The sequence below is a fragment of the Periophthalmus magnuspinnatus genome, chromosome 12 (assembly GCF_009829125.3).
Source record: "Periophthalmus magnuspinnatus isolate fPerMag1 chromosome 12, fPerMag1.2.pri, whole genome shotgun sequence".
In the NCBI taxonomy this organism is placed as follows: Eukaryota; Metazoa; Chordata; class Actinopteri; order Gobiiformes; family Gobiidae; genus Periophthalmus; species Periophthalmus magnuspinnatus.
Window position 1 is genome coordinate 14,285,073 of NC_047137.1, and position 26,017 is coordinate 14,311,089.

At 38.1% G+C, this 26,017-nt stretch overlaps 1 protein-coding gene across 1 annotated transcript in view; it reads left to right on the top strand.

The window, feature by feature from the left end:
• ube2h (ubiquitin-conjugating enzyme E2H (UBC8 homolog, yeast)) overlaps positions 1-25,361 on the top strand; it is a 45,866-nt gene extending 20,505 nt beyond the window's left edge. The window contains exons 2-7 of the mRNA XM_033975996.2: positions 9,111-9,187; positions 11,847-11,921; positions 12,000-12,039; positions 13,235-13,287; positions 16,934-17,062; positions 18,238-25,361. Of these exons, the coding sequence (XP_033831887.1) occupies positions 9,111-9,187; positions 11,847-11,921; positions 12,000-12,039; positions 13,235-13,287; positions 16,934-17,062; positions 18,238-18,362 (499 nt within the window). The 3' untranslated portion in view covers positions 18,363-25,361. The remainder of the gene's footprint in view (positions 1-9,110; positions 9,188-11,846; positions 11,922-11,999; positions 12,040-13,234; positions 13,288-16,933; positions 17,063-18,237) is intronic.
• Positions 25,362-26,017: the final 656 nt, after the last annotated feature.

Genomic DNA, 26,017 nt, shown 5'->3' on the forward strand with positions numbered 1-26,017 from the left:
ATCGGTACCAGAACTGAAAATCCTGGATCGGTGCATCTCTAATTTTAAATCCTTGTTTAGTTTTACTAGGCCTGTCATGACTTTTCGTTCGATATATGAAAGATGGAACAATACTTTTAAGGGCTCAGTGTTTATTGTGGTACTTTTTCTTTGTGTTAGTCGGAAGTTTTTTGTGTTTTTTATGTTGTACGATAAGATTTTAGCTGTAGAGGGTTGAATAAATAACTTCTACGACTGAAAATAGACACAAACTAACTACGTAAGTGTGTCTTTTTGATATTTATTTATTTATGCGTCTTAATAGATTTTTTTGTCTAGTACTTTAGGATCATTATATCATAAATTAGTTCCAGTATCATCATTTATCATCTCTGTTTTCTTCATCAGTGAATCACAGTGTAAAATGTGTTATCGTGGCAGGTCTGTTTTACCTGGTTGCCGTCTGTGTGTTGCTCTAATCCAGTGGGGCAGGTTGTTTACTATTTAAAGGTCTATAAATAAAATGACATCTCTTTAATCGGTGCATATGTTGTGATTCATGTCCAATCCAAACCCTGCACCGCCTTCGCGTGCGCTAACCGCTAAGCTAACGCAGCCTACACCAGTGATGTCATCCTCTGCCCTGTCGTCCACTCACCAGACACCTCTGTTTTCACTGCGCACCACGGGCTGAAGCGTAGATCACTTTTAATCAACTTTATGTTTCTATTTAATTGTCATAATTTAGAGTATTATCTAAAGAAATCTGATAATTAGTCATTTCAGCTGTAAATAGTAAGTGTCTTTGGTGTTATGAAGGAGGAAAGTTGTAAATTGGAATGTTACAACAAATTGGCTAACACATTTTTATTTTTTTTAAGATTTTTTTTCTTTCAATTATTTATTTATTTTTATTTATTTATTATTTTTTATTATATTTGTATTGTATTTATTTTATTTTATTGTTTATTTTGCTAAATTTAAACCCATTCATTCTGACTTATTTCTTTCCCTAATATAAACTATTTTTATTCCATACTTGTAGCTGTTCTTTTTTTCTTCTCAAAAGTTACCCCCTATACAAAAATCATTTAAACACATTTTTTTATATATATATATCATTTCATTGGCTGTTTAGGACGCTAAATCATGTTGTTGACAAAAGTACATCTCACCATTTCCTTCCTTCTCTTTCTTCTTCTCCTGGAATAACGCAGCAGTCTCTCGGTGGACGCAGTCATAATACTGTGCTTTCATTTGTTCGCTTTGTACAGTATTTAAACTCCATATTTAGCTGTTGGTCAGTGGAGATATTTTGAGATATCGGGTTGGACGGGGATTGTGGCCCGAGTGTCGTCTGGACCACAGGCGAGTGCCATTTACTGCATGTTATTCAACCTTTAAGTGCATTTTAGGCCGGAGACCACACGAGCCACAGTCTGCCCCAGGCTTTAGTAATATTCAACTGCTTTTTCTAGGGATGCACCAATCTGAGAAAATTTGCTGGATCGGATATCGGTTTCCAAATATCGATTCAGCCAATATCGTGTTGGGCAAAGCAGGGCCAGGCAAGTTTATTTGTAAAGCACAATACTTACACAAAGTAATTCAAAGTATTTTACAGAATGACAAAGACATTAGAACCACAATACAAACAAATCAGAACATACATTTCATATACACACAGAAGACCTCAAATATATGAAGTAAGATATGAATGGAATTATGTAGCAAAGAAAAGAAGTTAAACAGCAAAGCAAAGAGGGGATACTTTGAGAATTTGAATATAAAATATAATATATCTATCTTTTTTTTTTTGTGGGGTTATTTACATAAAGTTGTAATTACTTCAGAGATGAATAACACCTACATAAATAATTTGGATCAGTTTTGTTTTATTGTATTTTTGTTTAAAGCAAATCAATGCTGTCTCTGCATCAAGTATCAGGTGATATCAGCAGATTCGTGAAGCCAAAGTATCGAAATCGGTATTGAAAAAGCTGGATCGGTGCATCCCTGGCACTTTCTGCTGTCTCTATGGACTGTAGGGCTGAGCAATTTGAGAAAGATGTTAATTGTGAGTTGTTTTTTTGTTTTTTGTTGGTTTTGTTTTGCGATTTATGTTTTTATAATGGGATTCTGTTCTAAGTTCAGATTTTAAATGTAATCAGGAGAGTTGACAAAAACTGAATATAAATGTTTGTATAGATTTAAACTACAGGGTTAGCACTTTTTATGCAGAATAAGACCCCAAAGAGACACAGGAAGCGCATCTGACACAGGGACATTTCAGAACAAGCTTGTACAGATCTAAACGGCAGTGACAGCAGTTTTTACGTAGAATATTTTGTAGTTTGTGGAGGAAATTGGGGCACTCCACAAACTGCAGCCTTTGTGATTCGCTCACTTCGTCCATTCAAATAGTGATTTTGATTGCTGCCCTGGAGGACTGCGCTTCTGAAAATGTGTCTGTAGGATTCTTTTAGGCGTTTATAAAGTCTTCAGTTGCAATTTTGCTTCGTTTTATAACAGCCATATTTATGTAACCTTTTATGCAAGCGTTGAAAAGTAAAAAAAAATATATATTGTCATTGCAGTATTTCGTTTTTTATTTATTTTGTATTAAGATTTAGCACATGGAGTGTTAACATTTCAGGGGTTTGAAAGGAACTAATTCAAGAATCCCACAGAAGAATGTTTTTGTTTTATACGTACGGGGCGTGATGGAGATGAGCAGTTTGGTTTTGCTGTACTACCTAAGTTGAGGTGTAGTGTTTTGCGAATACAGCTATACAAATTAGTTTTAATTTGTTTACCAACGCTATAAATCTGTCACTTCTAATTCCTGCTTTAAACTTGAGTCTTGCCCGGGTTAAGAGGCGCGTCGTTCATTATTCAGCGCAGATACAGGATGATTTTGTTTCACGTTTAGACCTGGTTTAGTTCTGGTGGTACTTGGGAGGCTTAAGTGCTATACTGCTCTTCTGTTGTATTTGTTATATTGGTCTTATTTTTTCTGGACTCCCCGCTGTCGTCTTCTGTGACAGAGGGCAGTTCATCAGATTATCCGTGCTACAGGACAGTGACCTGATGCGATCTACAGATTATAATGTATCCCATTCTAATCCAAGGTGGGGGATGGACACGCAAAGACACAGGAGTAAAGTGTGCAGAAACAGACCTATATCTCACTTTTGTATCTACGAGTCTGTGTCTCAAACCAAGCAGCTGCTCATCAGGAAAAACAACATTGTCCCTTTAACTAGAAGTACAACATAAGGCCAGGATTTAAAGGGACGTGTTACACTGTTCTCTGATCTGTGTTATAATGTTGTTTCCTCATCACAAACAGATCTGGAGTTGTGTTTTGTTTCATTTACACACGTTTAACACACAAATCCTGCATATTTAGGCTGAGTTCTTCTCTCGAACAGAAAACGCTCTGTTCCACCTTGTGATGTCATCATGTGGTGATACAGGAAGTGGGCCACTGCGTTTTCAAACGCCACACACCTTCACTAGAATCATCTGGAGGATTAGTCCTGGGAATTGAAACTCTCTACTGAACAAAATGGAAAAGGAGCTGTTAAGTTTCTTTCTATCTTTCTTTCTTTCTTTCTTTTTGTCTTTCTATATTTCTTTTATTTCTATCTGTCTTTCTTTTCTTTCCTGTCTGTGTCTGTCTGTCTTTCTTTCTTTATTCCTTTCTGTCTTTCTTTATTTCTGTCTGTCTTTATTTATTTATTTATTTTTCTTTCTGTCTATCTGTCTTTCTTTCTGTCTTTTATTTCTTTTTCTTTAATTATTTCTTTATTTCTTTCTGTCTTTGTTTTTCTTTCTTTCTGTGTCTGTCTTTATTTCTGTCATTATTTCTTTGTCTTTCTTTATTCTTTCTTTTTCTGTCTTTCTTTATTTCTCTCTGTCTTTGATTACTGTCTTTCTTTATTTCTTTTCTTTATTTATTTATTTCTGTCATTCTTTCTTTCTTTTCTTTCTGTCTTTATTTCTTTATTCCTTTCTGTCTTTTATTTCTTTCTTTCTTTCTTTAATTATTTCTTTATTTTTTGTGTCTTTCTTTGTTTTTCTTTCTTTCTGTGTGTCTGTCTGTCTTTATTTCTGTCTTTCTTTATTTCTTTGTCTTTCTTTATTCTTTCTTTCTTTTTCTGTCTTTCTTTATTTATTTCTCTCTGTCTTTATTTCTGTCTTTCTTTCTTTCTTTCTTTCTTTCTGTCTTTGTTTATCTGTTTAACTTGTCCGGGACCATGTACAAATTCATTAATCTTACAAAAGAAGAGATGATTTGTACCAGATTTAGCTCCTGCTATTTTCCATCTACAGACCCAACCACTTCATGACATCACAAGGTGGAACAGAGCATTTTGAGCTTTGGAGACGTAGACAGACTAATAATAAAGTTACTCAAACATGTGTGAATGAAACAAAACATAACTCCAGGTGTGTTTTTGATGAGATAACAACATTATAACAGGTCTTAAAACACACAAGAGTCATTTTTGAGTAATACAGGACCTTTAAAACTAAAAGACGAGCACGTTTTAATGGACAGGTCTCCAGCCAATCCCGAGGCAGCGTGAGCGTCTGAAGAGGAATGAGCGCTCTCGTGTTTGTGTGAACACTCTGAGTCAGGAATACAGTCTCTTTATGTCTCCTCTCGTCACAAGTTTTGATTTAAATCTGCACAATTTGACCAAAAGTCCAGCGTCTCCTTCCCTCTGCCTCTGCGCGAGTGTCTGCTCCTCTTCTCCTCTTTCTCTCCTCTGTTTGCTTTGTGTAACTTGGATTATAACGATAAGAAGAGCCAAACACTTTCTGACCATTTATGACTGAAACTATATCGACTTATCGTTTAGTATTTGAAAGCTGGAACAATATATTTTTGGGTCAATATTTATCATGTGGACTTTTTCTTTGCACTACTGTGAAATGTTTGGTTGTTTTTTGGCTTTATGATAAAATTTAAGCCCTAAAAGTGTGAATTAATAACTTCTACGACTCATTACAGCTGCAAACGAAGAACTAAAGTGTTTCATTCTTCTGTTTATTTATTACAGCTCATGATTTTTTTAACAATATTGTAAATTTAGAATAGTTTTTGTGGTTTAAATCTGCTCTTGTGTCGTGTCAGTGGCATAAATTAGTTTCAATGTTATCATTTATCGTCTATATTTACTTCAGCGATATAAAGAACTTCAGCTTCTGTGTGTTTTAGGATTAATGTACTGTACAAACACGTTCCAAACTTTACGATTATTGGTTCTGTCAACACGAAATATAAACTACAGTGATTTTAACACCTGCTCTCTGTACCTAAAGTCTTTGTTTTCAGTAAAATGAAAGAAAATCGTATCAGAATCGATGAATACGAGGGGAAAAACTCATCGCACAGCCCCAGCGAGAATACAACAGGACCAGGCCCGGGTGATCTGAATATTTGTACTTCATAACTTGCACCAACTCCAGTTTTGATTCAGTTGTTATAAACTTTGTGGCCCTATTTCACAGTGTTACTGCAGCTAACCACAACACCTTGGCTAAATCTCGGTTGCCAAAACACACCGCTAGCTGCACCTGTGATGTGGGTAAACAAAACATCATCAGCCTTACAAAGTCCCCGCTCTGTTTCCGTAGCAACTGACGATTCAAAACAAAAATACTGTCTTTTGAATAGTGAAAAGTCCTCAAAATGTCGCCTTTGACTGAAAGAATGTTGCGTTGTCATGTGACCGTACTGTATTGAGGTGTTGGACTTTGAGACTTTATCGACGCCATTTTGTGGGCAGGTGTTTGAGCGGTTTAGACTCATATGAGGTAGATGAATATGAGGTGAACAGAATGCACAGAGTCACACGCTGCTATCTGAGCTCCTCTCACATGACCACACTGAGGCCGCAGTGATTTACAGCAACGCCAACACCACTGGAACCAACAACATTTGCTTTTGCTCTCTCCCCTCTTTCTCTCTCTCCACATTCTTTCTCTTGCCCCCCCTCTTTCTCTCTCTCCCCTATTTCTCTCTCTCTCCCCTCTTTCTTTCTCTTCCCCCCTTTATCCCACCCCCTCTCTCGCTCTCTCTCCGTTCTCCTTCTCCCCCATTTCTTTTTGTCTCTCTCTCCCATCTTTCTCTCTCTCTCTTGCCCCTCTTTCTTTGTTTCTTTCTCTCTCTCTCCCCTCTTTCTCTCTGTGTCTCTTTTTGTCTCTCCCCTCTTTCTCTCCTTTCTCTCTTCCCGTTTTCTCTCTCTCTCTTTCCCTCTCTCTCCCTTCTTTCTCTCTATCTCCCTTCTTTCTCTGTCTCCCCTTTCTCTCTCCCCTCTTTCTCTCTCTCTTTCGCTCTCTCCCCTCTTACTCTCTTTCCCTCCACTCTTTCTCTCTCTCTCCCTTCCTCCTTCCCTGTCTTTCTCTATCTCTCTCCCCCTCTTTCTCTTTCCCCCTCTGTTAAAATGTATTTTATTTACTCCTTTTACTTGGTCTCCTTCCTCCACTGTGTAAATTAGCTGAGTTTTGGTCATTGTTTACAGCGTGGTTGCTAGGTAACAGTTATAATATAGTCATAATAAAATGGCGTCGTCTTTGCCAGAGTCGCTCGTTTGGTCGAGTCAGGGCTGTGATATTCACACATATTTTTATTGCAGCTGTCAAATGTAATTCTACCATAGAACTCTGACCTAATCTTCTTTAGAAACTTACAGCATCACATCTACAGCTCTGTCCTGTCTCCCCCTCTCCGCCTGGATCTGGACATACTCTCCCTTCCCCCTCCTTGTGTTCCTGCTCTCTTTTCCTCTCTCTCTCCCTCTCTCTCACACACACTCTTTCTCTCTCTGTTTTGTCACTTTCTCTTTTGCTCTGTTTTTCTTTCTCTCACTTTTTCTCTCTCCTCTCTCTTTTACCCCCTCTATCTCACTCTTTCTCTCTCTGTCCTCTCTCTCCCTCTCCCTTGCTCACACACTCTTTCTCTCTCTGTTCTGTCACTCTCTTGCTATCTGTTTCTGTTTTTCTTTCTCCTCTCTCTACCCCTCTTTTTCATCCATATTTCATTTCTCTCTCTCTTTCTCGCTCTTTCTCTCCCTCCCCTCTCTCTCCCTCTTTCTCTCTCTCACTCTTTCTCTCCCTCCCTTGTCTCTGTCCTCTCTCACTTTCTCCCTCTTCTACATGAAGAGCAGACCTGTGATTTCTCTTTCTCTCTCTTGCTTTCTGTCTCTTGCTTTCTGTCTCACTCTCTCTCTTTCCCTCTCTTTCTCTCCATTTCTCTCTCTGCTCATCTCTTTGTCACACTCACTGGTGCCTTCTCCATTGGCTGCGTAGGTGCCCTGTTGTTCTTGCATGAAGAGCAGACCTGTGAGTTCTCTCTTTCTCTCTGTTGTTTTCTCTCTCTCTCTCTCTCTCTCACTTTCTCTGTTTCTCTCTCTGTTTCTCTCTGTCACACACACTGGTGTGTTCTCCATTGGCTGCATAGGTGCCCTGTTGTCCTTACATGGAGAGCAGACCTGTGAGCTCTCTCTTGCTCTCTGTCGTTTTCTGTCTCTCTCTGTCTTGCTCTCTCTTTCTTTCTCTCTGTTTCTCTCTCCGCTCATCTCTCTGTCACACACACTGGTGCATTCTCCATTGGCTGCGTAGGTGCCCTGTTGTCCTTATATGAAGAGCAGACCTGTGAGTTCTCTTTCTCTCTCTTTCTCTCTGTCTTTTTCTCTCTTTCTCTCCGTTTCTCTCTCCGCTCATCTCTCTGTCACACACACTGGTGTGTTCTCCATTGCTGCGTAGGTGCCCTGTTGTCCTTACATGAAGGGCAGGCCTGTGCGCTGCAGTGTTCGACATAACGAGGTTTTCTAGAAGTCCTTGAATGCCTCGCGGAGCTGTCATTGTTCTGGTGGATGTGAGGCACTTTGTGTGTTGACTTCAGAGACTCGTATGTGCTGTTGTCACTGACACATTTCCAGGCTGAAGCCGGGATTCGAGTCGACTCTTTGGAAACTCAACCAGAGCTTAAAATAACCTGCAGTTTGATTTAACCCTTTAGAGGCCGGGACGCTGCTAATGGGATACTGACAGGCCAGCTGCTCCCGGACCACACGGCGACGTCTAGAATTGTCACATGTGTAGATTTATGAACGTGGTCCTTTCACTAAACATTTCAAACTTGATTTAATTTTGTTGTTAAAGAAAAGACTGTATATTCCACACCTAATTGTTAATAGGGACATCATAAAATACAATGTTATTTACAACCCAAAATATTTTTAAAACCTCTTTTTTAATATATATTTTATCATTTGGTCTTTATATTATTGTCAAGGAACAAAATTCACAAACTATCACAATCAGACCATTTGAAAACGATTCAGTAAAGATCAAACTGTCTGATTTGATCCTTGTTCAAAGAGAATTGTTTTGACCAGTTTTAGAGGAACAACTATTGTAAGAAGTAGGATCTAGTGAACAGTTGTACAGAAACCTTTGTTGCTATTTCAAATTTACTTTAAACTGAAGAATTCATAAAGTCTATAAGTAGACTAAAGGGTACACGAGACCTCTGACTGGTACATTATAGGTATGGAACAACATTACCTAAATATAACTGCAGCGGCTCATGTTTACTGCAGCCACTGAAATTGTACTAATATGAAGACAAATCCAGACTCATATCTCTCTCTATTTTTTTATACAGTTTGATATCAGTCTGGTCCCCACGTCCTCTTTCCTGATCAAACATAATCGTCCAATCAGATTAGTTTTTCCAGCTCATTGGTCATTTCTGATTTACAAATAAAATCCATGATCCATTTATCTCACCTCAGATTAACAGAGTTTAGAGCTTCACTCATTGATTCTGTAGAAATCTGCCATGTTTTTCAGCCACCTGTGATATTTGTTTTACTTATTTTTGTCTGATTGATGTCCCTGATTGGCTAATTCACCTGTCAATCACACCCACATGAAAACAGGCAGATTGACCGGTGACCAGACTCATGTTCGTTCGTAAAGTGTGTGCAAAAAGAATGGTTGTTGAGTGAAGAGAAAGCATGTGATGTGATTCTGTTTGTGTCCAACCATTTTTTCTGTTTTGTTTGTTGCGTTTGTTGTTGTCACGTGACTTTCCTTAACTATCCCTTCAGCATCGAAAGCAAGCACGAAGTCACCATCCTTAGCGGACTCAATGAATTTGTAGTGAAGTTTTTCGGACCACAGGGAAGTAAGTATGAGTTTGCTTCAGAGCCGCGTGGTAAACTTATCACATCATCCAGATTCAGTTTTGTTGATGCTAACGCTACAGTTAGCATCAATAGGCTTTGCTTCTTTCTGTTCCTTTTTTGAACACAGAGCAGGGATGGAGTCTATATATTATGTTTTCTTCACTGTAACTTTAACTCTAGGGTGCACTAACTTTTCTGGTGGAGGGTTCGACGCCTGCTTGTCTTCATATTTGTTACTTAAACTGTTATGTTCCGCTTTATGGTGTTAAATCTATCTCCATGGAGACAAGCAGGTCAGATTTGTGTAGAGGAGATCCTGTTCACAGTAAGAATGCATGTTCTCAGGGTATTTTCGAACAATTAAACACCTGTAATTGAAGCAAGATAAATGAGACGAGCAGTTTGCCTACTTTCCATCGGAAAAGTTACGTAGTGGACCTTTAAAGGGCAAATATTTCGCTATTTTCTGATCTCTGTTACAATAATGTTGTTTCCTCATCACAAACAAACTTGTGAAACAAAACACAACTCCAGGTCTAACACACAAACGCTGCCTATTTAGGCTGACTTCTTCTCTCAAACGGAAAACGATCTGTTCCACCTTGTGATGTCATCATGTGGTAATACAGGAAGTGCTCCAGTGTGTTTTTAAACTCCTTACACCTTCACTAGAATCATTTGGATAATTTCAGCCCTGGAATTACCCATCTCTACTGAGCTAAAGGTAAAAGCTGTAGCTGTTAACTTGAAAACTACCACTTCGTGACATCACAAGGTGGAACAGAGCATTATCTGTTTGAGACTAATAATAAAGGATTACTCAGACATGTGTGAATGCAACAAAACACAACTCCAGGTATGTTTTTGATGCAGTTTTACATTATAACATGGCTTAAAACTCCACCTTTTTAAGCCAAACTATTCACTTTTCACACATGGGGCTAGTCTGAACTCACTGTATATAATATAATATTTCTATGTAGTTCTGTATTGTATTGTGAGTGGGTGTTTAAGATTCCTTCGCGGTCTCGCCTCTGGACAACAGTCGCTCAGTCTCTCTCATGTTTTAAGCTGAAACCACCACAGAAAGAATAAACTTAAGGATCATAAACCAAGAATACATTTAAGATCATAAACAAGAGCAGCCCGAAGCCCGAGGAAGGAAACGGATCAGAGGAGCACTCAGCATCTGACACAGCACGGACACGCACATACGAAAGCGCTCATAAAAGTTGAATGTTGGACAAGGCCAGGACCAGTTTTATTTATAAAGCGCACTTACATCAAGTCATACAGCAGCGTCCTTTACAGTGGAAGGATGTCAAAGCAGAACTGAAATCAGTGCAATAGAACAGACAAAATCACAAGAGAGGGAATAGAGGATATGGTCCGGACTGAGGAGGAAAATCACACATCAGGGTAGTTTAAAGTAGAGCTGGTCCTCGTCACCTCGTTCATGTGACTTCATGATTTAGTATTTCTCTGTCTAATTCAGTTCTTTGCTCAAAACATAGACACTTTTCCCCACCCACTTCTCCTATTGGTCACCGTTGCTAAGGCAAAGTGAGTGACAGGTGGGTTTAACCAATCACAGTGAACAAACGGACGAGTTTATTTATAACTTAAAGACAATATAAAGACATGAATCGTGCTCTGGCTTAAAGAAAATCATGTTATAAAGTTTTTAGGTATCGCCCAGCCCTACTTGAAAGCATAATATTAATCAAAACAGATACAATTGTGCACTATGTAACTTTTCTGGTGAAGGATCTACCCCCTGCACATGTCATTGCTTTTTTGTGATGTTCCGCTGTATGAAATTAAACTTGTCTCCATGGGGACAAGCAGATGATGCTGCCAGTTTTAGGTCAGAGAAGCCACAATCAGAATGCTTGATTTTTCAGTTCTTTAAGCAGTAAAAACACCCGGAATAGAAAACGTTTAATGCATAGACTGTATATATTAATGGTCATAGCTAACCTGCTAGCGCCGCGTTTCGAACAGGAAGTGAGCATGGGCGCACTTCCGGCTTCATCGACTCCATAACTGCAGCTGTGAGCCTCGTCATTCTGGTCTTAAAATGTTCATATTTACCCACACTACATGATTCTGACGTTTTTATTTCGCTATTGTGTTCGTAAATCAAGATGTGAACGTTAAAAATCAACAAATCAGGCGCCTTCTTTCCCCAACGTTGTTCCCGCTAGCATTAGCTTGACAGAGTTGCTAAGCGCCCACTCCCTGCTAAACCAGCGTGAAGGAGCGTTACCTTCAACAGCCTCACTCCTGATTGGCTCTTTGGTTGCTATGATACTCGTCGTCGGAATTCCAAACACAGAACTCTGCTTCAAATTCGTCCTGTAAGCGCTAGATCTGTATTTAACTGAAGCCAAATGTCACTTAGTCCACTTCTTTATACAGTCTACGGTTTAATATTTTGTGCTGTATTGTGGATTATTCCAGCGAAATCAACCACATCTCCATGGATACAGGACCGCAGCAGATCTCCATCAGAAAGTTACACAGTGCACCTCTATTTCTGTCGTGTTGCTATTGCAGTAATGTTGTTTGGGCCCGGAGCAGTTGTAATTTCCTTTTCACTGCAATAATGTTTTTGTTTTTTCCTCTTTTGTTTTAACCTGTTGTTGTGCTGCACAGCGCCGTACGAGGGGGGCGTGTGGAAGGTGCGAGTAGATCTCCCAGATAAATACCCCTTTAAATCACCGTCGATAGGTAAATCACTGCTGTGCCTCATTTTGGAGACATTATTCTGAAATTTTAACCCTCATTTGGCTTCTTTTTTCTCTACAGGATTCATGAACAAGATTTTTCATCCCAACATCGATGAAGCGTAAGTCGAACACAGTCTTGGGCTTTTGTCTTTAAAGAGGAGGTATTACACTTGTATGGGGTGTAATTGTAGACACATAACATATTTAGATCACCATTGTAACCTTTATTTTGAAAGTTTTCCCCTATTACTGCACATCACATCAGGCTTGTGAAGTCATAGTGTATTGTTTTGTATCCTGGCCATGTTGGAGCGCTGCGGAGAGCTTCCTAGTTGCGTAGCCTTGTACCGAAAAGCGTGGGATCGTTCTGCTAACCATAAGGAGGGTTCGAATCGGGCCTGGGAGAGAACGCAGAAGATGAACCAAAGATGGCGTCGTCTTGTCTTTAACGGCCTGAGCTCGCTGGCACGAAACGCTAAAAGTAAAAATAAAAAATACTAGCCTAGCCCTGCCCGTTGTGTGACTTCAGAAACGTACACAAACAAAGCTAAATGTTACAAAGCTGAATTTTAGGCGCTTTAAGGATTTAAAAACTTTATGTTGTGAAAATACAAAAGAATCACGATAAAAATCCGACTTTTGTGAAACCTGTGGACGTCCTCTCAACGAAACACAGGCAGTTTGAATTCCTGAAAAAAAGAAAAAAAAAGTGCTCTATGGAACAATTCTTTTTGGGCCCAAGCTTACGGGAGCTGCAGTACCTGGAGTGGCCACTAGTTGATCTCACACAGGCACAGAGAGGGGAGTGTCTTATCCAGTTCTTATTATAGATCCATGATAATACCCCCTCTTTAAAGTCCTATATTATTTTCTATCCTGTTTTTTTATGTATAAACAAATCACTACATCTTTAACTGTATAGTGATTCTTACATTTAAATTTGTATTAAAATTTTACTTTGTTGTAAGCATAAAAAGTATTGAATTTTGATTTATTTCAGCAGACTTTAATAATAATAGTGAATGCCTACACTGTACACTTACTGGCATTTAAAGGGGCACTATGTAACTTTTCTGGTGGGGACAGTATTATCATTTAGTATTAACCATTGAGTCTCCATGGGGTCAAGCAGGTAGAGACCAAGTCACAGGTCAGATCTGTGGAGCAATCACCCTGCTCACTGTTAGAATGCTGTTTTTTCCGGGTGTTTTTTTTAACTGTAAAAATAAAATGACAGAAAAGTTACACAGTGCAGCTTTAGAGACTTTTTACGAGTCTCTGTGATGATTTTTCTTCCTGTTTTTTTTTCTCCAGATCAGGGACAGTGTGCTTAGATGTCATCAACCAGACGTGGACGGCCCTCTATGGTGAGTTCCTGCGTCCATATTTGGCCATTCGTTCCTGTCTGGCACATCGCAATAGAATCTAAATTTTAATTGGAGTGGTCTCAGTTAATTAGCTTTAGTGTTCTTTAAAGAAATCTGAATGTCCCTGTGTCTCTATGGGGTCTTTGTATCTATAAAACCTGCTAATATCTGAAATCAAATCACAAAAATTACAAGTAGATATTTATTTCCAAAGTAGTTCAGGACTTGTGTGTGTTACATGACTTAACAACAACAATAGTACAATAGTAATTCCACTCATTTTGTTCATTTGTGGTGACGGAAATAACGTTGAATTTGACGTTGAGCCAGTTTTATTCCGTTTTATTTAGATATATTAAAGGCTGTTCCCTCTTTTTCACATAATAAAGTCATTTGTCTACCCTCGGTCTAAGTGTATTGATGAGACCGCTGTGTGCTGTCTGCGTCTAAATATCGTTGGCAAACCAGGAAGCAAGACTGGCGCACAGTTAGCATGCTAGCTAGTTGTTGTTAGCATTATTGCGAATTGGCAAAACTCACCTCTGGCCTCTGAAAGTTGTGAAAAATGCTTATAAACTCATCATCGTGAATAATTAGGATGCTCTGATGCATTAATGAAGTAAGGAATTTGTTTTAAATGAACTGCTGCTTTTGTAAATACTACTTACTACAATTTTAAGAGAGTAAAAATCAGGCATGGCAGCTTTTACTACAAAACAAGATCAAAACGTCTATATTTTGGCAGTTAAACAGTTAATTTAGCCGTAGTATTCTTCCTTTCTTTCTTTCCTTCCTGCTCCGTTTGAACCTATAGACTATGTAGAATGTTGTGATGTCACGTGAACACAACCTTTTGACCCTAATCTCCTTAGTGAGGTGAGAGGAGCCCACTAATGAGGTAATACCCTCCGCCCCAAGGTCAGAGCACAGTCATCCACCCTGGACCGGTCACTGTTTGTGAGGTGGACGGAGCAGGGTGTGGACAACAACAGGCGTGAATGTCCCTGTCACTATAGAAGCTCTCATTGGCCCAGTGCTACGAACTATTTTACGTATTTAAAAAAAAGTATTAAATATGATCTAAGTGTAGTAATATTAATTTTAGCAGCTAAGTTTGATTTGAGCTTAAGTTTGGGTACAGTCACACTTTTTCATGTATGTTTCTTCTTTGTTTTCATGATTATTTAACTCCGCACAGCCTCTTGTGACGGGCTCCTGGTGATTTGCCTTTGCGCTGTCCTGTTTTTGTCTCCAAATGTGAACCGTTTAGCCCAATACACAGAGCTCAAACTGGCTTTACTCTCTTTTCCTGAATCGACCACCGCTCCCTGTCCTCTCTGTTCCCTGTTGGGGTCTGGAGCGCTGCGTACACTGTATCTGTGGATGTTCCAGGCAGACTGCGTAAACATAAGCTGCCACTGCCTGATTGTGCACGGCTCCACAGGCTCGCAAACAAGCGTAAAGAAGGGTAGAAGTCTCAAAGCCAAGAGAACGGATTAATGGTGAAAATCGCACAGACTCCTACACCTGTGTTTGTCTGTGGATCGGAGCACGATTCAACAGCTGTTAACTACATCAAAATTACGACTTTATGCTCGTAAAAACAAGTCAAAATGCTACGACTTTATTCTCGTTGCGCCGCATAATAAATTTCTTTAATGTGACACTTGCTCTCCTGCCTCGATGATTTGTTTAATTATCGTAATTAGTTAAAACCTCGTGAAATGGACCCTGCACCGACTGAACAGTGAAGAGAGTGAGGTATTTTAGCTCCATGAGTGAGTTTAGGGAGTGGAGTTTGGACCACGATGATGAAAACAAACCAGTTCAATAAAAGACGAGAGGTAAAAACACAGAGGCTAAAGTGAACGGCACAAGGAGCGAGCAAAATGACTTTACCTCAGTATCTTAACTGAAAAACTACTGCTTGTTTTAACTGTGAGCCATAACTTAAAGGACAACTAATGTGTTTTGAAGGATACTTTATCAAAGATAAAAATCATGTATTACTCCATTAATCAAAGTAAACAATGTATAGATTACTTGATTACTAAAATAATCGATATCTGCAGCTGTATTTTGACCCCACCTCTGTCTCTTTTACCCTCCTGTTTTAATATACTCAGTTTGTGCAGGAGTTTAACAAAGAAATACTGCTGTAAAAATGTATTTGTTTAAAAATAGTGATTAATTGTAGAACATTATGTGAGACATGCTGTGTTGTGCAGTGTGAACAGCAGTAACTCATCTTACTATATCACTGACCTCACCTGAACCAGTTCACAGCTTTGAGCTTCCTGTTCTAAACAACAAGACTTTTCCCATTCAATATTTTATTTTAACTTGTTAGTCACTGTGGCAACAGTCTTCATTTTGGCATCAGTATCAGTGCGTTGCTAATTATAATGAGAGCTATAATGTGCGCTCATCTCCAGCCCCTCAGCCCCTCCAGCCCTCTGCTCGTTCACATTAATGTGGTGTAACTCCTCATTACAGACACTCCATTGGGCAGAGATGCTCTGAGGCACTTTAAATGACATTACAGCTATAGCCTATTTCTCCTTGAACTCTCTTCTCTGAGTTGGTTTTTATACAATTGTAATGAACAGTAATCATTTGCTGTGTTACTTTAGCCATTATCTTATCTCTTTATGTATTTATTTTGCTACTATTTCATTTTATGGATGATATTTACATTTTTACATTTTATTTAGGATATGGGTGATTTGTTTTTTCATAACTTCTAACTTGCCTAAGTGTTGGGAAGAATACTTTGAAAATGCATTTAGTTACAGAATACTGAAGACCCAAATTAAAATGTATTTTATAAATTACAGGCCTAATTAAAGTACTGTGTATTCTCAATACTTGTTATGCAACTCAGAGCAAAAGTATTCTATTATTGTGTAAAAACATGACAAAGAAACAGTTTTGCAGATTAGAGAAGGAAAAGTTACACATGCTTCACCATAAGAGCTGTGGTTTCTATTGTTCTTAAGACTCAATAGTTGGAAGCCTAAACTGCATCAATGCCACAATGTATTTATTTGATTTTATGAAAATAACCAGAGTACAGGTACTCCAATTTAGTATTCTGAGTACGTATTTTCTTTCCATGAATTCTTGAGTTTCATCCCAACACTGGAAATATCCAGTTGTGCCTTTGTGTGGTTGTTGTTTACTCCATTTGGATGTGCTCAAGAGTGCCCTCTGTGAGAAGAGACTGGAATTACACCAGTATTTGAAAGAGCAGTCACACAGAAGAGAAAGGGATTAGTTTGGCTTTTATGCAGGAAACCACCCTACTTAAGTACTCAAGTGTTTTTTTTCTTTGACAACATCTATATTTCTGACATGTATTCACTTTAAAAACATTCTTTTGCATAAGAGCTGACTGACATATTCAGATAAATATAGCTTGTTAATAAATAAATATAATAACTGCGGGGATGTGTGGACCACCAAGATCCTGAAATATTCAAAATAAAAGCCTTCATGTATGACTTAATGGACTTATACTTAAGGTGTAGCTAGCAGAAATGATCTATTTTGTTCACCTTTTTAAATGAAGGCCTCTCATGTATTTTTATTTTTATTTATAATGATTGTACATGATTATAATAAAAATGTCCTTTTGTGTCCTTAGATCTGACCAACATCTTTGAGTCGTTCTTGCCTCAGCTGTTGGCGTACCCCAACCCCATCGACCCCCTGAACGGAGACGCAGCCGCCATGTACCTGCACAAGCCCGAAGAATACAAGCAGAAAATCAAAGGTACAGCTCACGAAAACTCATTATTCTCAGCATTTTAATAGAGAGATTAATCAAACATTTTTCAGTGTGTTATTTGGGGACAGTATAAAGTTTTAAAAGCACTTGAGTTATTCCTCATTTACCTGATGCATTCCGGACATCCTAATTATTCACCACGATGAGTTTATAAACACTTTTCACAAGTTTCAGAGGCCAGAGTTGAGTTTTTGCCGTGACACTAATGCTAATAACCAGCTTGCTAACAGTGCACTGGTTCATAAAGGATAAAAATACTTTATAATTAGATGCAGACAGTACACAGTTGTCTCATTTTGACCTACTGAGGAAAAACTAATTTTACTCACCTACGTGGAAAGAAATTAGATAAAGGCCCTTTAACAAAAAATAACTTCTAACTTTAACTTCATGAGAATATAACTTCAGTGAGGCGAAGTCATATTATTACAGATTTATCAGTTTGTTTTTTAGGGATAATATACAATTTTAAAAGGAATGCATTTGCAGAATTAATGACTCAAAAATACAAATTCACTACTTTAATTCTTTAAGTTATTTTAAAAAGATAACACACAGTTCCCCGTTAATAGTACAAAAAAAAAGTCAAAATTTTCCCAAAAATAATAGTTGTTTATTGATTGATATTTAAAGTGACAGGCCTAAGCCGAGTCATGCATCATTCAAGATTTATCAGTGAGTTTTATTTGGAAACAACATGAAATTTTAATTACGCAACACAATAACACAATATCTGCACAAATACTGGAAAGTTTGCTGTGTCCGATATCAGCTTCCAAGTATCGGATCAGTCGATATCCTGGTTGAACTTATAAATTGATATAATAAGACTATTTACTGGTTGTAGTCGACCCAGAAAGTCTCCGAATGTTTTTATTTACTTGGCTTTTATTTACACAAAGCTGTTCTGTAGTTACGTGTGATAAATACCAGCTGCTTAACACATTAAATCAGTTCTGTCTTATTGTATTTTTGTATAATCGGAAAAAAAAATTGCTGTTTTCAGAAGCGCTGGTATCAGTTGCACTGGTATCAGAACTAAAAAAACCTGGATTGGTGCATCTCTAGCTACTACATTACTCCCATTATCACACATAAACTATGACAGCTGCTTGTCCGTTCTTGCCGCTAACCTCTCGTCTGCTCTCTACTGCCCCCAGAGTACATACAGAAATATGCAACAGAGGAGGCGCTGAAGGAGCAGGAGGAGGGCGCCGGAGACTCCTCATCCGAAAGCTCCATGTCGGATTTCTCAGAAGACGAAGCCCAGGACATGGAGTTGTAGTGATCACCTTAAACCCACAGAGACTATATTTGATTTCCTAACCATGAGAAAAGCAGACTTATAATATTCATATTTAAACAAGTTGATTTTTTTATTATTATTATTATTACTAAACAAGGATTTTTATGGATACCTAGCCTTCTGGTGTGTTTGAGAGACACCCCTTGTCCTCTTCTGTAGCTGTTTTTATTTAATTTTATCCCTTTATTCAAATGCTTTTCACAATCTCTGCGTTTATAAGGTGTGCTGCGTTAGTGTTAGCCAGAGGAGCACCCATATGGCAGATTTTTTAAAATTAAAACAAAAAAAAAGTCCCACTTCACCCGAAATCTAGTCTTCAATCTCTTCAGTTTGTATCCCACGGTTTTTGACGAAATGTGTGCGTTTTGTTCCTCAGATTCCCTTTAAATTCATCCCACAATCAGATTATTTAAGGCTGTATTTTGTCCTATTTTGGATACTTTTTTAAGCTACTCAAGTTCTTGTTACATCTCGTTTACATTTAACACCAGAATAGTACAAAAATACAAGCGAAAATATACTTTAATCAAATGTGAGTTGAAAACAGGAAGCTGCTGCTAGCTTGTTTTTGGCTAATTCAGATCTTTTGCTGTTGTGAATCCCAGGGACACGCCCATATAAGTGCATAATTTAACCATCTCACTTTGAACCCATTTTCTATGAGAACAAAACATTCTTAAGATCGACTGCGTTACAAACTTTTAGACCTATACGACCTATTCTCAAACAGCGGTATGTGGGCTAGCGGGGTTAACGATATTCATCTCCTGTTACATTTTCACAAATGTTTAATGTTCTGGGCCGGGCTGGTTTAGTCATGATTCAGTCCAAGCTTGGAACAATGGATTTAGTCTCAGTCCAGTCCGTTTTAATAGTAAAAATGTAAACAATGACGATAACTAGAGCTACTCCTGGTCTATTCAGATGAGCTTTACAAAGGCTAATGATATTTAATACAGATGGGGGGCAGCTAAAATGAAAATCACTACCTAACAACAACAAAAAAAGCATTTTTAACAAATTTTTGGATCTAGTCACTACTAGAAATGATCGGGTTCAGTATTTGTGAATTAATTTTTTTAGATTTCAGCAAGAAATACAATGTAATTACCGTATATTCCGGAGAATGTTAAAAAATGCATAATAATTAAGAAAAAAACAAGGTTGTCAGTGTGACCGTAACAAAGATGTAATGCGACTTATATTCCACATATATCTGAGTATAAGTCGCATCCCCGGCCAAACTATGAAAAGGGGAAAAAAAGTGCGATTAATAGTCTGGAAAAACTGGCTCTTGCCCTCCATCTGGGACTATGTCGTCATCTCATTCTTGGATCTGAAAACCACCAATACCAGACTCGAGCCAGGTCTAAACGAGGCATTTTTTACCAAATGTAGATCAAAAATGGAACCAAGTCTTGATTAAAAAACTGGACTAAACTAAATCAGGAGTAAACAGTGCCAAACCAGGACTATATCAGTTCTAAACCCAGACTATACCCGGAATATATCAATACCAGGAACCAGGTTTAACTAATGATATTAACAAAGTCTAGACAGAAACAACGCATTAGTGAACCAGCTTAGAAAAACAAAAGCGTCTCTACGATTAACTCAATTGAAAATACCTCCTCATTACCTCCTTATTAGTGGTCCATTTAAGAAACACGATTTACGTTGGTAGTATCCGCACCCATATGGTAACAGCGCACCAGTGGGAGAGTTTGAGCCGTGATCTAGAACATAGTATTTTTCTACAACTTATTTCTTGTACATTTAGGTTAGTGTAAATACATCATCTTCCTTGTACAGTGATAAAAAGACGGCCTCAACACTGCAAAATGAAATACTCCTGTGGTTAAAATGACTACGACGACGACAACTCGTACTACTTGATGCTGAAGTCGTTTTTACCATTGCTGATGATTATTTTTGCGGTGAGATTTTAGTCACATAAAACGCTGCTTCTATATTTTTGCCTGGTTAGTGAGATGCTACCTATTGAAATGTATTTATTTAGATGGTAGTAAATATTTTTCTTTGGGGGGGGGCATTCTGGTCTGTGACATAGGACCCGTTTCTGTTTCTCTGTGCCTCATCGACGTAACATAATTTTACACGATTTCTACACAATCATCGTCAGCAGTAAGAAAGCACATATTATATTTTTACAGTGTACAGTCGTAGTCGGTGCAGAGGTGGGTGGAGTTGACAAAAAACGCAAGGAATACGCAAAATACTCGATAAACGCCGAGTATTGTGTCAAAAGGAAGTTTTAATTCTTTCAACAGGACAAGACGTTTGGCCGTTTCTTCAATTCTGGTCAGATTGAGTGTTATTTTGGTGAAACAAAACAGCTACTTCATAAGAGAATGTACCAACACTGTAGTGAGAGCAGCTCGGGACAACAATCTGCTGTGCATCTCCATTTCAAAGCTACTAACGACAACTTTGACGATAATGAGGTACAGATCTTAGCCAAAGAAAAGAAATGGTTTGAGAAGGGAGTTAAAGAAGCTATTTGTATTTGGAAAGACAAGACAATCCATCTTTATACAGAAATCCTCTGACCTAAATCAAAACAAGGAAAACAATAGAGCTAGCCAGCGTGCTAACAGGTGTGAGAGCCTGAATCATCATGTTCACACAGTTTAGCTCAATAAACCTAGCTAACAAACTGAAAATGTAAACAATAAGTGTGTCAGTTTCAGTGTCGTTAGCTCCTTCCTTTAGACAGATACAAGAAAGTGTCCACAAACAATCTGACCAGAACTGAAGAAAACCGGCTTTTTGATTACACAGTCGTCCAGTTTGTCTTTTGCTATGACGAAATACGAAAACAAATCTTTAAAAAGTATAGTAAATAAAGACTAAATCAAATGTAGCCTGGTGTCTACCCACCTCTGTATATCAGTAGCATTACTTACTCAAATAGCTTAGTACGTTTGGATGCAGATTTGACCGCAGTTTGGTTGTGTTGATTTGGGCAACGGGAGGCGGGTGGTGACTTGAACTGAACATTTCGTGTTGAATAAATCGCTGTAAAGTTTCACATAGAGAGTAGAGCCAGTTTTGTATCCAGTTTACCTTTCACACACTGCAAATAAATAGTCTATACTAGTTTAAGCCTTTTGAATTCAGCATGTTGAGCCTAAAGCTGCACTGTGTCGCTTTTCTGTCGAAGCGCTTACATCCTGCTCGTCTCCGTGGTGATGTTATTTTGCCTGGAATGTTTCACAGTATGGCATTAATTGCATCTGTCCCCACCAGGATTATGTTACAGGTCAAATTTATATAATGTGTTTTAGGCTATAACACACAATAACAAGATGGATGCGTTTAATCCCATACTGCGGAACATTCCAGATAAAGCCATAACATCACCATGGAAACGGTGTTGTTATGGAAAGTTACACAGTGCACAGGCCTTGATATTTGACTTACTGGTCTTTTCGAACTCAATCGGAGCCAATGGGTTAAGAGATTTGCGTATTTCTATCGTTAAGTTGTTTTGAAAGTCATTTTGAAACTAGAACAGATCATAAAACATGTAAAAATACTCATTAATATTTTGATTTCAAGTCGTTTTATCTCGCGCTCTACTTTTTTGCAGCACACGCCTCCTTCGATTGACAGCGGAAAAGCGTCTAACTTTAGCGTTTAACCTTAGAGTGACACTAGCGGCAGATAAGGTCAAAATAAACCCATAGATTTTCATTTAATTCACTTTATTTGTCTTCAGGTGAAAGGGATTGGGCGTATTTCGATAATCATTTCTCGTTTGTTGTGAGTTTTTTTTGCGAAAGTTATTTTTCTTGACATATTTTTCATTTTTAATCTTTTCTTGCCATTTTTTGAGTGAGCCAAGGCCCTGATGCAGACTTGAAACATCGGGAATATTGACAATGTTTATCTTTACATAGCAGTATTTTTTAGCTAACCATGCTAACACAAAATCTCACATCTCCCCCAGGTTAAAATGGAAAAGTATACACGTTTTGGACCTAAATTATGGGTTTATTTTTAGCAGGCTAGGCCACTCCTTGGTTCCAGAAGTAAATATTTCCCATTCATTTTTCCCATGGACTTAACAAAAAAGTATATTTATTAAAAGTTTGGAGGCTCGCTCATGGCTAATCAGCTTCATGGTAACTAATGACAACAAGATCTATCATTTTGTTTAAAACAGTTGATGAATCTTTATTAAAAAAACAAAAAACTGGCAAGTTAGTAAACATTTCACTGAATTTTGTGCTTTTTAAACGTAAACAACGTAATAACGGATATATATTAGCACGTAGCTGGTTAGCCTCTGCCTTTGAACTCTTAATATTTGAGTTTTTCTGAAACTCTGGGGAAAAATTAATGGAAAATTTACTGCCAGAGCAGACTTCGAAGTGGGCGGGACTGTGGAAAATGGCCGCTGCTTTGGCCTGACGTTGCCACGGAAACAAGAAATTGTACAACGATGATTTTTACTTGATTTAGTTTTTCGTTTGCTTCACTCCCCAAAGTTTTCCAAAAAAAGCCTTTAATTTCAGATCATTTTTTAAGGACTTTGTGAATGATTATTTCTCATCGCAGCTTCATTTAAATCATTTATTAAATCACAACGAGGTTTTATTTGTATATATATATATAAAAAAATAAAATAAAAAATGTAATCTGTTGTTTTTGTCCGATCTGCTAAAACAAACGTTTAAAATTTCTACCTGGTTTGGACAAAGGGTCGCACTGCAAAAATGAAATTAAAATAATCATTTGAGTTGATTTGACTGGTTTATTTACTTTGTCTAAACTAAAGTTACATGTTTTTGATGGAGTTTTGAGTTGGTCTTTAAAACCCGCCGTCCACTGCAGGATTTTGGGCGTCTGAGATGATTCTGTTGTACGACTAAAAACTGACAATTTTTTTTTTTTCCCCCAACCAAGTTATGCCACAAAACTGACCATTTTGCCTCGGTGGCTATGCTAGTAATTGTTCACGTTTATCAAGTTAAGATTAGCAACAGTTAGGCTAGGAACAGTTAACTTAGGAACAGTTAGGCTAGGAATAGATATTTTAGGAACAATTAGGCTAGGAACAGTTAGCTTAGGAACACTTAGGCTAGGAACAGATAGTTTAGGACCACTTAGCTTAGGACCACTTAGGCTAGGAACACTTAGGCTAGGAACAGTTAGCTTAGGAACAGTTAGCTTAGAAACAGATCTTATCGGCCATCAATTTCTCTGGATTCTAAACAATCGGCATAGACTATGAAAAAACCCATATCGGTCAATCTCTACCAAATTAACTGTTCCTAATCAAACTGTTCCCAAGTAAAGACTAGAAAAAATGAAACGTCGCAGCGACCGTTGATATCGCTGTGATAAAGATGTTTCGGGAATCTTGGTCGCAAAATGAGCTCCTCAGGTTAACCGCAGACGAGCTCTATCGTGAACGTTACCCTCTCTCCAAATTTCACTTCAATTTACAAACTTTTACAAACGCAAAAACACAGCTAGCATGTAACGCTAGCCTTAGCTAACCAGGGGCTAGAAGTGACTTTACCACACTGCGCTTAGAGCCTGATACTCGCTCAGACAAACGTGGTCGTAGCCATGACTGACTGTCCTCATGCCTTTTCGAGTGACGTCCAAAGATCCTGCAGTGGACACCCGGCGTACAACAAAAAATACAATATTGTTTCCTGAATGAGGATTTTAATTTTGAAATAGCAAAACTACAAATCCTCAAACTGATGATTCCTCTTAAAACAACTCAATTTTGATACATTTCCTGAATTCAAATCAGTTTTGCTCATGTATATGTTATTTATATTTTTGCAGTGCTCTTAAAACTACTGCGGAGAAATCTGCCATTCAGAGCCATAGCGCCCTCTGTAGGTGAATGCGCACACCCCCTCCGCACAACACTGGATGTAACAGACCCAGAGGCAAACAGGATATCTACTCTCTCACAAACTCCAATAGATCCATGACTCTCTTGCACAAAAACCCAGACATTTGTGTGGACTTCTTCTTGTGCACTTGCATGCTTGAGTGAGGCTGTTTCGGTGCACACTTCCACTCTGCCTACAGTGCCCCCTGCTGGCTCCTGGGTTGCATTTACTCGATGTTTAAAATTGAGGTGGAGGGCCTTTTCGGAGTGTTTATGGTGGAGGCTACTGCTGCTAGTTTTAAAATACACATGATTTAAAGTCTTTTGTCAGCACAAAAATAACTTATATTTGAGTTTAAGTAAAGCTGCCATCTGTAAATTGGATTTAAAATGAAAACTAAATCAGGAAGTTTGTCGGCGAGTAATACGTTTTTGTTTAGAGCTACTATCCGAACTGTATTTTGGGACGCCTCATAGCTCCCGAGGTTTCTATTCTGTCAGGCCCAATCTGGCACATTATTAGACAGTAGTAACGTAGACAGCCTCTAGTGGTGACATGTGAGAATACAAGTGGACCAGGTCAGCCAATCTAATTCCAAATGGTAGCTTTAATGCGTCTTTCAGTATAATAATCTAAACGTGGTTGTATTTCTTACATAGGCGCTTGTACAGACGGTTTGTGGACCTGAAAACATACAATTTGGTTTCAATAATTGTGGATTTTTTTTTATATATTTGCTTTTAAAATGTGATTCTGATCGTGCCCTCCATCTCAAGTTTTCACATGGTTTTTGTAGAACATGAACGCAGCGTATTTCAGCATGGACGCGCCGGCAGACTTTTGTAATGACTTCTGTATTTGGTACTTTGGTGTATGATACCGACCCGTGGGTTACCAAGTTTTTATTTTCCGATTGAAAAGCTCATCTTCACTGGTCTTATTTTGATCACCTGTCGGATGTTTTTCTTTGCATTGTGAAGTGGGCATGCTTGTCACACAGACAAATGCTCTCTATTAATAGGCTTATAACCTCATAAATAGTTGTGTATAAAATAAACTGTTATAACTTCTTTTTTAATAAAATATTCAATGTGTACAGAGGTGTTCCTGGTGACTTTTATATCCCTCGTTTTATTTCACTTTGCTGCTGGAGACTACATTCAAAGCAACAAAACACAAATATTGGTTTTGTGAATTCAGTTCAATGTATTTTTGTAATCCCAAATCACTTATGGGTTTTCTAATTGCCGGGTTAGAGTTGCAAAAGGGCGGAAAATTTCCTACGGGAATTTTCAAAAATAAAAATGTGATTAAACAAACCCCAGGCAGGAATGATTATGGGTTTCAATAGAACAAGATTTGACCTTCTCTTTTGCACGCACTGGTGTTTTAACATAGATATAAATGAAGAAATTAAACCAAATGTGCAAAATGGTGTGAAGGAAGTTTGTAAGAAATGCCTCATGAGTTTTAACAGGCCTTTAGGGGGCGCTGTGGTCATAGAATGTTACTACAGAAGGTTTATTTGAGGAAGTGTTCTCTGAGAGACTATTGGCACAAAACATTTGTGTGTTGGGCCTCTTGGGTCACTTGTTTAAAGATTTAAAACAGGCACATGAGAGAGTCTTAGAAAATAGGAAAATATGGGAAAGAGAAACATATTTGAACAAAACAAGATCATTTCTGTCAGATACTGAATTTTACATTTTGGTGAATTTCTCACTTTGATTATTTTTTTTAAACTTTATTTAT